General features: G+C 33.3%; 1 protein-coding gene across 3 annotated transcripts; it reads left to right on the top strand.

Moving 5' to 3' along the window:
* The first annotated feature begins 7,687 nt into the window (after nucleotides 1–7,687).
* LOC146958770 (inositol-tetrakisphosphate 1-kinase 4-like) lies at nucleotides 7,688–13,163 on the top strand. Of its 3 annotated transcripts, XM_085740301.1 has the most exons (11): nucleotides 7,688–8,123; nucleotides 9,419–9,500; nucleotides 9,712–9,744; nucleotides 9,894–10,025; nucleotides 10,646–10,766; nucleotides 11,043–11,141; nucleotides 11,719–11,838; nucleotides 11,934–12,110; nucleotides 12,192–12,247; nucleotides 12,335–12,419; nucleotides 12,512–13,163. In XM_085740301.1, the coding sequence occupies exons 1-11, from the start codon at nucleotides 7,957–7,959 to the stop codon at nucleotides 12,601–12,603; spliced, it is 1,164 nt and encodes a 387-aa protein (XP_085596427.1). In that variant the 5' UTR covers nucleotides 7,688–7,956; the 3' UTR covers nucleotides 12,604–13,163. The 3 variants fall into 3 exon arrangements, with proteins under 3 accessions (XP_085596427.1, XP_085596425.1, XP_085596426.1); XM_085740299.1 differs by lacking the exon at nucleotides 9,894–10,025; XM_085740300.1 differs by lacking the exon at nucleotides 7,688–8,123 and having other exon boundaries at nucleotides 9,445–9,500; nucleotides 9,860–10,025.
* The last annotated feature ends 1,565 nt before the right edge of the window (nucleotides 13,164–14,728 follow it).

Raw genomic sequence — 14,728 nt, 5'->3', positions numbered from 1 at the left:
AACAAAAGGGGTATGTAAAATAAATAAAGTAATCAAGGTAATAAAAACCGGACCGGCCGGTCCAACCGGTTGAACCGGGAACCGGACCAATCTCCGGTCCGGCAACGTATAAAAACCGCTCTGCTACAGAACCGGGAACAAACTGGAAAACCGGAGGTTTTGCGGTTCAGCAGGTTAAACCGTTTTTTGGTTTATTTCCAGGAAAAAACGAGCAAAAACGATGTCTCTGTAGCCTGTAGGTAGAGATGCACGAAAAGAAGGAAGAAGATTGCACTTTTTTTATCAAAGAACTTGAATAATAAAGAATAAAGAGAAGGACTGAGTGGCTGACGGCTGAGTGAATTATGCTCCTCATTTTCATTTGAGAATTGATAACTGAACACAAAAAATCAAACACAGTACAGACACCATGGGTAGTTTTGACTTTTCAACATTAAAGTACGGACAATTTTGTAAAACCCCAACCTACCCTCTCCCCTCTGCGTTTTCTCTCTCAGACCACCAGCAACATTGTTCTTTCTCTTCTCTCTTCTCCCTCACAGTCAGCCACCGTCCACCACCACCGTCCTCGTCGGAAATCCGTTCGAAACACCACCGCCGGTTAACCATCGTCATTTGAAATATGCCACTATACTTTGACGGTTAACAAGATCTAAACCATAATCCGTTCAATCCGCCCACATAACCACCGTCATCTTCATCGTTCACCACCACCGCCTCCTCGCCACCACCATCGTCGATTTAAATCTGTTTCAGATCTGGAGAACGACATGTTCAGGTATTGTCTTCTCCGCCACGATTGAGATGAGGGACAACCACCGTTGTCCTTTACAACAACCATATCAGTCGGAAATCAGGAGAGCGCCGCCGATAAGATTGCAGTCGCCGGTGAGAGAAACGAGTTGCAGAAGAAGAGAAGGGAGAGGAAACTTTGTTTGTTTGCAGATCAGGGAAGAGAGATGTACTGTGAGAGAGAAAGGGGAAAAAAAGATATGGTATAAGTGAACAGTCAAATACGGTGGTGTCGTATTTGTGTCTGTTTTTTTTGTGTTCAGTTATCATTTCTGTTTTCATTTAGTATTTTAGGGTTAGGATAAACGGGCCTGGGCTAAAAAAAGTATTCAAAGTAATAAATAAAACCATAAAAATACAACAGGGTGCTAAAAGTATTCACACGTAGACTAAACCGTCCAACGTATCTTATATATAATATATAGAAAAACAACTTATTTCTTTTTAAAACATATTCATGGGAGATTCAAAATTGATACTAAATTATTTTTTAAATTATATAAGGTTACTTCTTCAAAAAAAATGATATAAGGTTACAAAAACTTTGTTATTTTCTATCTATTATCATTTATATGATATATTTAAATTTAAAAATTACATTTAATCATAACCGGTTGAACCCCCGGTCAAACCCTTAAACCTTGAACCAATACCTTCACCGGTTCAACTTCCGGTCTGGTTTTAATTACCTTGAAAATAATTGTGGTCCTTATAAAAAAATTGGGGACAAAGTTGTCATTCTACGAATATTTTTGCACAGTTATTTTCTTATCCTTACGTTGTTGAACCATTGCTAGAAGGATGCGGTCCTTGTACTTATCTCAGTTGGTAGGAACATTGTATACAATATATATAAGGGTCGGATTTTGAACCCTAACACCTCACTTCAATAAAAAGATTAAGACACTTAAATATTTAACTGTTGAAATTGGTTCAAAATTGATGTCGAAGTTCGTCAAAAATCGCGGCGCGGTTTTGGTTCGATGTTGGAAGGTTTTGGTTCACACTTTTTTTTCGGCATGAAGGGAGCAAATTGTAGCGCGATTTCGAGGATAAATTCAATACAATATCGTGTAAAAGCTCCAAATCGTGGCACGACCCAAACAATTTGTGGCGCGATTTTGACTGGGTTTGAACATTACATAAGGCTTTCTTCTTCATTTTTGAGTGGCTCGAAGAGAGAGAATCTTAAGAAAATAAAGGAGGTAACTTTAGGTTTTGATGGTCTTTGGTGAGAGGTTTTTGGGTTGGGAAACACCTCACAAGCACCTTGGATCGTAAGATCTCATTAGAGAAACGATAAAAAAAACTTTATTTTTTTGTTTTTCGCTTAGGATTCATTGTGAGTTTGAGTGACTTGAAAATAGATAGAAATTAGGATATGTTTTTTGCGAACATTTAAGTTAATTTCTTCTAGCCTATTTGTATAATTCTTATAACGGATGGAAAAGTAGTTCTCTCTCCTATATGTAGGCTAAAATTTTATTATTTGAAGTACTAGTTTGTTACCAAAAAATCTCAAGGATTAATTTGTTATAAATGTCAAGTTTAAAAAATGGCAAGATGTTCACCAAAAAAAAGAAAAAAGAATGGCAAGATGCATTTGACCTATAAAAAGCAGGGTCATTTTTTGGAAGGTGCAAATAGCTCTATAGAGCTGAGCTTCCAAAATTTGAGTGCCCATTTTTTTTTTTTTTTTTTTTGCATATATTACATGTAAAACATAATATACTATTAATCTTTGCACTTTACTCATTTCTTGCGCGCCCTGTTTTTATTTCCTACGTGTTTACAAATAAAATACAATGTAATTTTTTTAGAACACTTGTAATTTTGGCACATATTTGTCGAATAAAATAACAAAGCTTTAACAACAAAGATTATAATTATTTTTTCAAAAAATAAAATGAAACAAACATTACAATTTTTTTTCTTTTTTAAAAAAATGTATTTTTTGTATCATGAGCCTATCTTTACAATAAGAGTCGGGTCTCTGATTTTACAGGAACGGTCCTAGTAAAAAGTATAAATGTATATTTATCTTATCATAATCTTAATTTTAGTTTTATGTTAATCTTAATCTTATCTTAAATGTGTTTAATAAAAAAAACTCATCTTATTTAAATGTCTTTCAAGACAATTTTTACAAGTGTCAATCAACAAATGTATTGTGAATGAGGAAAGAAAAAAAGGAAGGAGAAGGGATATGGGAATGCCTTGAGACAGAGTAAGAAGAAAAGAAAAAAGAAGAAGGAAGGATAGTCCATCAAGTTGAATGAGATTTCATAATTCTCCATTATTATATAGTGGAACTCAAAAATGAATTGAAGGATGCTTTTTTTAGGTAGTGTTACAATGTAACGAGACAAAAAGAAAAAAGAATAAAAAGAAGAAGAGTCAAAATTAAGTTTTAAGTTTATCTTTGAGGATGAGAGATTTCATGCCAGGCAGAGGGTAGTTACAGTAAGCTGAACACCTTGCATGCGATCATTTCTTAACCATAAAATCTGCACACATATTTTTTCCTCCAAGAACATGCACCAATGTTGTATTTTCATTACCATGCAAAACATCTCTAATATGAGGATGTCAGTAGCATAAGTGTGATAGGTATGATCGCGACCAACAATAATCATGTCAACTGCTTCCAAACAATCACTCTTACAAACAATGTTGACATAACCTTTTTTACTACAAAAATCAAGACCTATCTGGATAACACATAATCATCTAATAACACATCAACTCCAACTTCATAGTCAGAAAAACTAGCGATCCAATCTCCATTGTGGTTGCGAACAACACCACCAACACCTAAACAACCAAAATCTTCTAGAAAGTTACCATCAATATTGGGTTTGAGTGTACCTTCTAGAGAGGGGATCCAATGAACTAAGAGGCAAGATAAGTGTGAGTCCAAACCAAGATTGAGATAGTGAACAATGCATTCGTCATGTAACAAAAAGGTCTTTCACACCACATATTGAATACACCAGTGTTGATCCTAAAAAATATAATTTTTTCTCCAACACCAAGCATACCATACCCCTGTAACAAACAAAATAGAGGAAGTACCATTTGCCATCCCATGGAGCCAAACCCTGACATCAAATTCAGAGAAAAAATTATTATAACGCCTCGTATTCAAGCGGAGCCAAAACTCTCTAGAGCGTGGGTAAACAGTGAATAATATCCTTTACGGGTGGAGAGCAACGAGTGCAACTTGGAGAAGTTACCATGCTTCAATGATGTCGACGAACATTAATAGGGAAAACATTATGAAAACAAAGCCATGGAAAGTTTTCATCTAAAAAAAAAAGCCATGGAAAGTGTTAAAGCTTTGTTGATACTTTAAGGCGCCAAAGCCAATTCATGTTGCAATTCACATTTCAATATCTATTCTGTTGAAGAAGTTAATGGTATTCACTCGAGCAAGTATATTCACCTTTCTTTGCATGTCGCTAAGTCCACGCATATTGAAGTCGTACATCCAAGTTACTAGGAGCTAGAAAGATGAATATAATGAACAATATCAGTTGGTATCATAGTGACAAGACCTCACAAGTTCCACTTACCATCCTCCCACACATCCTTCAAACACATATCCGAATCACTGATGTTAACAAATGAGACCAATTGACAGAGGGGACAGAGTTGTGTCAAGTCCATATTCCAAATCAATGAGTCTCTGAAGCCTACACGAAAACAATACCCTGCAACAAAATTTGTAATTGCATGTTGAATATTCTACCAATTGATTAAGGGTTTATTTTGTTTCTTATTCATCCATAAAGACGTGTTACCCATGTATTTATGAGAAAGAACTTTCACCCGCAATTTATCTTTATTATGAAGTAAGTTCCACACTGACTTACCAAACAGAGCTAAATTAGTAAGTTTAGTTTCACGAATACCTAGGTCATTAAAGCGTTCAGGGTTGTAATCATATTCCAATTAACATGATTCCAAGTTCGATAGAGTCCATCGCCCCCCCCCCCCCCCCCCCCCCCCCCCCCCCCCCCCCCCCCGGAAACTCCTTACCATCTCATCTAACCTGTTGCAAACATAAGTAAGAAAATAATGAAGTTGCATGGTATAAACGAGAATTACTGTTGTGACAGACTCATACTGCTTTATTCAAGATATTTCCTTTCTAAGTAGCTAGCATTTTTGAAACTTTGAAAACAACGTCATTATATACATTTTGAGAGAATGGTTTAAAAGGCTTATATAAATTCTTCCGATCCTTTCAATATTTTTATAATACTTTCAAAATAAAAAAAAAAAATATTTAATTATTACAATTTTTATTCTTATTTTCTAAAATAACAACTCTCAATATAATTATTATTTTTGATTAATTTTTATATTAAGTACCTTAAACAAACTAGTATCATATTTTACTCGAGTACTTTTTTTTTAAAACAGAGAAAATAATATTATCAGTTACTAATAGTTAAAATGACATTGTCACAAAAATATGTATCAAGGTGCTCCTTCCCTGATTCTCAGCTATAATTCATTGCCTCTCAGTGGACATAAACGACAAATAATAATTCAGAGAAGAGGAATTATTAACTATTCAGAGCAGGTTTTGAATTGTTTTAGTCAGTGCAGCTCATTGGACTCATATAAGGTCACAGGGGATTTTAAAGTTCATCCAAAGGACATATTGTATACTTTAATAATGGAGTAGACTGCTGTACTGAGGTCACATGATTTGCAACAGTATAAAGTATATTACTATTTTAAGTTCAAGTCAATAAATATACCAAAGAACAAGGTGCAAATGGACATAAGAAATCCCAGACAAAGTGGATGATAGAATCTCAAGCTAGATAAGTCAACTGATTAATTAAATTTAAATAATTTTTTTGGAACATGTGACGAATATTGTTCCAATTTTAGTATTTTACCATGACTGAAAATTGAGCTTGTAAATTACTACTTCTCACTATTTAACATTAATTACTTACTTGTGATGCAAAAATTTAATTTAGCACATTTTTTGTCTGGTGGTAAACCAATATATTCTTGCATGCCACACACAATTATGAACCCTCCGAGGTACTAGCTAATAATGTTGTGACCAAAAATTGTTTAGCGATTCATATATCCACCACTTGGGTCACATGATATATTTCAATGAGAATTGAATCACCAAATTGTATGTGCATATTTGGCATCTTGCAAATTAATCTCAACATGCGTTGCAAAAGGTATCTTTTTTTTTTTTTTGGTGAACGTTGCAAAAGGTATCTTTAATTTCATTTAGCACACATATTTAGTTAAGGGAGGCTCTCACATGTCAATTAGGCCGTTAAGTTAGACGGTTCAACATCACTAATTTGACTGATAACTATCCTTCTTTTTTTAGGAAACTAATAACTATCCTATACACTCTTCTAAATTCTAATGTCAATTTGTGATGGGTAATGTAACAGTTTGGCCCCCAAATCACGTCTAACCCTAAGCATATTCTCAGTCTACTATGCAAATATTCCTTCACTGTTGGCATATGAATTAAAATGGGCTTTTTTGACAATTGAATAAAAATGGACTTTGACTAAAATAAATGTCAATTTAAATTCTTTGGACAATACATTAGTTGCCCACTTAATTATGCGTTGTCAGTTGGGGGCAAAGGTAAAGGCAATGACCATTTGGACATGACATTTACTGTGAAGCTTCATCATGTAAGTTGAAATGATACCGATCTTGATTTATTTGGCCACTTATAACTATGATAGTGATAATGCAAAGTACTACACAAACACAACCAAATACGGAAGAAATTATATGTATCTGCACATGAGGTATCAAATGCCCTACCCACCATGATGCAAATATCTGTAGTGGGAGTTGAAATTTCAACAAAGTGTTTTTCTTTAATTAAAACGTATATATTGAGATAATAAAAGGAAATGCTTGTTGTCACAATAAAACAACACCACAAATACATATTTGAGAACATGCCACAATATTACTGCATTATTGACCAATTGGACTTGGATCCCTTACAGTTTGCAGCATCTATGAAGACGGTTAGATCTGGCAAGAAATTTGTATCTCTCTATGTGTCTTGTTGGTACAATGTTTGTAAAACGGAGTTCGATGGAAATCACGGTAGAATTGCACTAGATAACCTGTAAACGTGCTTTTGTGAATTGCAAATGAGAAACCAAACGCACACTATATGTCTCTACAACTATAGCATCGTGCAACTATTCTACCCGATCAACACACCAATTACACAAGCCTTTTGGGATGAAAACTTTGGCGAGAAATAGCTCTATTGTTAATTAAATAAATTCAATTTTCTTTTTAGACCCACTTGTAACAAACTCTACTACAAAAAAGAAGAAGAAATTTTATTGAAATCAAGTTTGAATCCTTCGATACTTATTATAGGAAGAAACTCATTTTTTAATTAATTAATATATCTGATCTAACACATCTATAATACACTGCCCGTTATTCAATCAATTAAAAAATATAGTTTTTCTTGTTATTATAATAGGAATTGGAAGAGTATATTACATATGCCACATTTTTAAGAAGAAATATTTATTGCTTAAAAGGACAGATATTGCAATACTAGATAAGATCAATATTATCATGTTAATGTATAGCATTACCAACCCCACAGAGCAGGTATGAATAATATAAAGTTTATTTTTGACTATAGTTGTGTATAAAGTATATGAGTCTTTTGACTTGCATGGAAATGATGGAATGTAAATGTGGAATGGAATTATAATAAGCAAAACAACAAAATAAATAATAAATAAACAAATAAAATACAGAAAAGGGTAAAATTGAGAAAAAAGATAAGAGAAACGCATGTGATGATGATATTATATATATACTTATGTGATTTCATTTCATGTTTTTCATTTCATTTCATTCTTTAACCAAAAAAAATCCCAATCCACACTTTTTCTTTCTCTCTGCAAACTGAATATTCCTAATTCCTCTTCTTTTCTATAAAACCATTATAAATTACACACACACATTACACCAATTTCATCACTCACAACAATAAATACCCATCATTCTCAATTTCCATAATCGGTTCCGCGATTGATAAATTTCATTTCAATATTGAAATTTGACAAGAATTGATAAAAAAGATTTGATCTTTGAATCAGGGGTATTTTCGGTATGAGACTAAACGGAGAAATCTCAAGCGAAGAAGAAGAAGAAGAAGTGATGGCGAAATCTGAGGTGAGTACGACACCGTTTTTGGGTCAGAAAATTGTTGTTGGGTATGCTTTAACTGCGAAGAAGAAGAAAAGTTTTCTTCAGCCAAATTTCATTTCTCTTGCAAGGTACAATTTTTACTATTTACCAATGATTTTCTTTTTGATCATTTTCATGTGTTTCACGTTTTACTTTTTATGTTTTAAAGTGATTTTTTTTTTTTTTTTAGTGGTGGGGTTCATGTTCACTCACACGTAGTGTCTTTTTCTGTGCAGTGTATTATTTGCTGGAACAATTTTAATAATTGCTTAATACCATTGTAAACTCTGTTTTTCTTTTTTTGGTTCTTTTGTTGTTACTTTTTGTCGGTATATCGATATTAAAGTGCGAGTAAAAATCTCACTTTTGATGAAAAAGCTGACATAGAACGACATATAAGTGAGATGACTGATATATCCGATGTAATGTCTGTAGCTCAATGTGATGATCCCCGAGCTCCATTCGTGACCGATCCCCGAGCTCCATTCGTGACCGACACTTTTAGATTTCTTGTAAACATACCAAACTGGTTTGTTTCTTGGTAATCTTGTTATTGTCTTTGGAGTAATATTTTAAATAAGAATATTCCAAAATTTATGCTCAACCTTTGGAGTTGTCCATATTGAGAATCCGAGGTCAAAACTCATACATTGTTCATAAGAAAGATACCGGGATTTAAAATTACAAGGAAATATAATTTGTCTTTGTGAGATGGTAATTTTTTACGAGAATCAGAGGAACAAATCTTGATCGTTATGAACAATATAAAAGTTAGTTAAAATTCACATGATTACTTTAAAAACTTACATGACTTTACATGGAATGAATCAAGTAAAAGTGTGAAGTGAGTTTGTCTTGACTCTTGATCTTTTGATTGGATTTGAATTAGTGTTGTTAAATAGCGAATATTTCCGCAATCATTTATGCCCTCATTTAGCGACAAGGTTTTCATGCGAACCCAAATCATCTGTGCTGTAGCCTAATAGTGTTGTGGAATTTGAATTAATCGCTATCATTTAGCGATACTCTATTTAGTACAAACCTCTATAGCATTCTTGCATAGAGAAATTTGAACATACCTCTATTTCCGCAATCCATAGTTGACAATATTGATTTGGATAGTCAAGGTTTGCGCCTTTTGTGCTCTTGTTTGATATTGTGTCTCATATATGTAATATAAACATAAATTATTAACACTCAGCAGTGGTTGATCTCAGTAGAAGTGGATTCAAACTTAAGCTATATTTTTATCGGTTCAATGTTTGGAGTTACCACTGTCGGGGGAGTTTTACCTGACCACTTCCTTGGTTGAATACATGGTTCAAAGTTTTGATGGTTGAATACATTGCTGTACCTGAATGCCTAAAAATTATGTGTAATGCAGGAGCAAGGGGATATACTTTGTTAACATTGATCTAAACAAGCCACTGTCAGAACAAGGTCCATTTGACATTGTCTTGCATAAGGTTTGTGAATGTGACATTCTTTCATAGTTTTTATCATTATTAATGTTTGAAATTCTCTGTAGATATCTGTTTTTTTTTTTTTTAAAAAGGTTTCATTTATGGTTTTGCTGAATTTGTGGCTCACTGTTACAACACTATTAGAATCTCAAGAACTACTTATGTTTCTATCTTCTCTTATATTATAACTTGACTGACTATTTGTTCTTTCCAGTTGTTAGGCGAGGAATGGCGAGAGATCATTGAGGTTTGTAAACTCCACTCACTTCAGCCTACTTTCACATTGTACTTGTAATCTTGTATTGTTTTAATGTCTCTTTTTCTTCTTTTATAACATTCATGGTATTGTATGAAATCGTTAGTATTATTAGTTTGGGAGTTGAGTATGACATGGAGGTGATTGGCCGGACAACCACATCTTCTGGATACCACACAACTTCTGACATAATTTGCAGAGTTCTTGCTCTCCTCATCATGAATCATGATCAGATAGTTGAAATCAGTCCCCCAAACCAAGTATTCAAACAAGTGAGGATTTACTTTTGTGGTTAATCTAAATAATTTGGTTAGGCATTGGTGGAGTTTGTTGCCCAAAGAACGAATTATTGTCTGTCTTTTGGTCTATTTTTTTTCTTAGTTGAAAATGTTTTTTTTTTTTTTTTTTTTTTTTTTTTTTTTTAACTTTTGATAGCGACTATCACAATAATATGGCATGGAGATCAAATTTCTTAAAGAACAAGGCTGGCTGAGCTTATAGGTTAGGACTAGAAGCCAATAATGTTATATACCAAATGCAACCGTGTCTGGTTATTTTATAGATAGATATAATGAAAGCTGCATCGGAGGGATGACTAACTTCTGACAGCTGGTTTAATAATACATTAAGTACACGAGGAATCTGGTAAACCTCTTCAGAAATTTGACTTTTTATGAAGTTTTATCTTTTATTTTTTCTGCCTCCTGAATAGTTCCATGAATAGATAAATTACAATATTAGTTTTATTACTTAACCTTTCTTCCAAATATTCATAGCTCACCGAAAATATGTAATTACTAATTAGGGATTGCTTCATGCTTTCCAAATTCTCCATGAAGTTTGTATTTTGATGGAGCTGATTGGACTTCTTTCCCCTTTTTCATTAATGAAGGATTTCAGGCAAAAACATCCCGATGTATTCGTTCTTGATCCTCCTGATGCAATTCAACATTTACACAACCGCCAATCCATGCTTCAAGATGTGGTGGATCTAAACTTATCTGAGTGCAATGGTAAGTTGTTTGCTATATAGTTCATACAAAAATAAATTTTGCAATTCTCCAATCTCCCCTGAAAGTTTTAGGATTGTACATGAATCTTTATTATATTAAAAAGTATTACAATCATTAGCGTACATCTTGCTCTTGTATTGGATCACTTGCTCAACTATTTTTGTACTTTTTGGAATGTAAATAGTCATCACCTTTTTTTCATTTTTTCAAGTTGATTATGTATCGCATGGTGAACTAAATTTTTGCTATGCTCACTTAACTACTGTTGTTTTATAGGCAAGGTTGGCATCCCTCGTCAGCTAGTTATTACAAAAGACAAAGATCCATCTACTATTCCTTATGAAGTCACCAAAGCTGGGTTGAAGTTGCCGTTAGGTGTGTATCTTTGATTATTTTTGTTTTATGCGTCATTATCTCTAGACTAGAATATATCTGGTTAATAGGTTATTACTTAGTATATTATATACTAGCTATTGGCACCTTTCTGTGGCATTGATTGGTTATAGCTCATAACAGTGTTGTTAAATAGCGGTGATAGCAGCGCTACAGCACAGTGGAATTTTAACAAATCACTATTGTTCCACGATATGCCATTTGTACAAAATGTTGTCAAATAGCAGCTATAGCGGATTAACGGCGCTATAGGGCTATTATGTAGCGAAATTTGAACTAACTGCTATTTTCCGTGACCTGCTATTGACAACACTGGCTCAGAATAGCTGAATGAACTTAAAAGAACCTTGTTTGTATCATTCGGATATTCTGTTTCAATGTTGTTTTATTAGCCAAAGATTGGTTTACTATTTAGTTAGTTGACTTGTGCATTTTCATGGTTGTTCTGAATCTTCTGATTATCCTGATTGGGTTGTTTCAAATATATTGTCATCTCTTTTATGTGTACTGAAATGTTTTTAAAGAATATTTACCGTTTTTTTTCCTTTCAAATTTTCAGTTGCAAAACCTCTAGTTGTGGATGGCAGTGCAAAGTCGCATGAACTATTTCTTGCTTATGACGAGTTCTCTCTTTCAGAGCTTGAACCTCCACTGGTTCTACAAGAGTTTGTCAATCATGGTGTGTGATCTGATTCATAGACCGCAATCATTCTGTGTGTTATTTAACATTTTTATCTAAAATCTTGTTTTCCTTTTTTATTTGGGACATTGCAGGTGGTCTTCTCTTTAAGATTTATATTGTTGGGGAATACATAAAGGTTGTGAGGCGTTTCTCTCTTCCTAATATCAGTAAACGCGAGCTATCAAAAGTCGCAGGTGTATACCGTTTTCCAAGAGTTTCATGTGCAGCAGCTTCTGCAGATGAAGCTGATCTTGATCCTAGTATTGCCGGTGAGATTCCAAAAAAATTCCCCTTTCCCACCACCACCATAAGATGAAACATTTCAACTTACTGTGACACTTTTGTTTCAGAACACCCACCAAGACCTTTGTTGGAGAGGCTTGCAAAAGAGCTTCGTCATAGATTGGTATTGCATTTATTTTCTCTACTTTTGCAACCATATTTCTTTCCTAGGCGATGATTTACTAATACTGAATTGCAATGCCGTCTATAGGGACTTCGCTTGTTCAACGTAGATATGATTCGTGAATATGGGACCAAGGATGTGTTTTATGTCATTGATATCAATTACTTTCCTGGTAAGTATAACTTATCTGCATTCCATGGTCTCTGACAGAAATCAAAGTTTGTTGTTTTTTAACTTTTTGTTTTACGGTTTTTCCGAATGCAGGGTATGGAAAAATGCCAGACTACGAGCACGTCTTTACAGATTTTCTACTTAACCTAAAGCAGAACAAGTGTAAGAAGAAACTTACTGCCTAAAGCAAGAGAAGTTGGAAGGAGCATCTGTGTTTAACAAAATATTTTCTGTTTTCTTTTCTGTTCTCGTTAACAATTACAAAAAAAATATCATTATTTTTATTCTATTTCCTATTTTCAAATATTTATGAAGGAAGTGATGAAAACAACATATTTTGACGTTTTCATTGTTTTCTAAATAAATATTTAAGAATAAGAAATAAAATCAAAATTGTGATATTTTTATAATTGTTAACGTAAACAAGAAATAAAAACAATAAAATATTATTTTTACTGAATAGATCATTAGATTAGATCCAATGAATAGAATGTTCATGCTTAGTGGCTTTCTGAAAATTGAAGAATATTATAGCCTTAACAACATTGTCTATAAACTGGCACGAAATGCCAAGGATAATGCTGCTAAAATATTTGTTGAAATATGGTTGTCTAATCTCTTTGTATACCACTCTGTCCCAATTTCTACCAAAAAGTACCTTTGTAGCTAGTTATATGCTTGTCCAAATAAAGTAGTGCAAACTTTATTCTTGCTGAATAACAAGATTCATGTTTATATGTGAGAATATACCTACTGTCTTTATTGAATATTAACTTAGTGAGATTATGTAAGTTATTTACAAACAACCACTACTGGCACAAGTGCCAGTGGAATCCCTCCATAACAAATGGGCAGACCCAGGGTACAACCACATAGATTTGCTTCACGAAAGATATGCAGTCTTTGTTAAAATACTCCTTTTGGGGATTGAAATTATTTTATAGAATTTTAAATTTTTAGCAAAGGGTTTACTGAAAATTCCGACCATTAGAATTTTTACCACATGTAATAGAAATAAATGTGACTGAGATATCTCTGCAGAACAAAATATATGAAAAAATCCTCATTCTCTACCTATATATTCATGGAATTGTATTTAGAATATTTGAAACAATCACCCTAGAATAGACAAAACTCCAATAGATTTTACAAAGCCCCATTTCAAACTACTGTCCGAGTCTCTAATTACTCTTCAACGCCATTTTAGCATGTTGGCCATACAGGACTCAACTTCAGAGTTGACGTTAATAATGCTGTTTAGGCATAATTCCTTCTCACAAAAAACCAGTTGATTCTTATTGTACCGAAGAGTATAGCCTAGCCTTTACATCATTAACTGGAAGGGTGTTAGGATTTGGTTCCCCTAGAAGTTCCTTAACTGGAAGGGTGTTAGTCAGCATAAGGTGGCAACCTGAAGGCCGATGATTGATGTCCTATATAGAGTAATTAATTATTGCTATTTTAAGTAGGTTTGTGAAACTTGAAGGTATGATATAATGACCAATCCTATCTTTAAGTTTTGTTTTGTTTCTTATTGACAAATGTTAGTATATACTCCCTAAGATACATACGTTATTTCATAAACCTAAAATAAGTGCATTTTCTTATTTATATTTAGGGCCAAAAGGAACGGTTGTTATGTTAGTATTTTTTCCTTGTCAGGATTTGAACCATGTATCATTGTTGATTAAATAAAATAAAATTGATACATTCAAGTAGGAATAAAATTTTCTCTCAATGACCTTGTAATACTCACAACTCTCCATAATATGCATCTCAAAACTAAATAAGATAATTACTATATTAGATCGTGTCATCACTAACAAGACAAATTCCTTAAGTCATACCATGACTTTGCAAACCATATGCTTTGAGTCTATTGACTCAATCTTTTGTCCGATTTCACCGTATTATTTCATTAATATTGTTAATAAGAAATAAGTGTAATGTGACGATCCTTTAGGCTTCCTCCCAACAACTCTAGTTCTTGAGGGTGCTGAGTTTGATATTCATGAATCAGTTTCTTAACTTGATCGTGTTTGATATAAATAACTTGATTGATAATCCAAATTTACTATATTAATAGCAACTATTTGAATTGATTAAAACAAATTCCCCATCATTCAATTTTGTTCTTTGACAATATCTCTCCTGTAAACACAATATCCTCATAAGAATTTGCAGTGTCTCAAAATATTCTTTAACTTGGAACCAAAATTTATATTTTTCAAACATTTTAATAATTATAGATTGTCACAAGTCATACAAATTGGCTCTAATAATAATTAAATTTAAAAGGAATGGTTCGTT

This window comes from Medicago sativa, chromosome 1, assembly GCF_051527215.1.
Source record: "Medicago sativa cultivar Bolivia chromosome 1, Bolivia_mono, whole genome shotgun sequence".
Lineage (NCBI taxonomy): Eukaryota > Viridiplantae > Streptophyta > Magnoliopsida > Fabales > Fabaceae > Medicago > Medicago sativa.
Note: the sequence above shows the minus strand (reverse complement) of the source record. Positions and strands in the feature narration are given on the sequence as shown.

Bases quoted from the DNA above. Each gene is read 5' to 3' on its own strand.
- LOC146958770 (XM_085740301.1), top strand. From the start codon at position 7,957: ATGAGACTAAACGGAGAAATCTCAAGCGAAGAAGAAGAAGAAGAAGTG. The intron at 12,111-12,191 runs GTGAGATTCCAA...CTTTTGTTTCAG, and splicing joins TCTTGATCCTAGTATTGCCG to AACACCCACCAAGACCTTTG. The intron at 12,420-12,511 runs GTAAGTATAACT...TTCCGAATGCAG, and splicing joins TGATATCAATTACTTTCCTG to GGTATGGAAAAATGCCAGAC.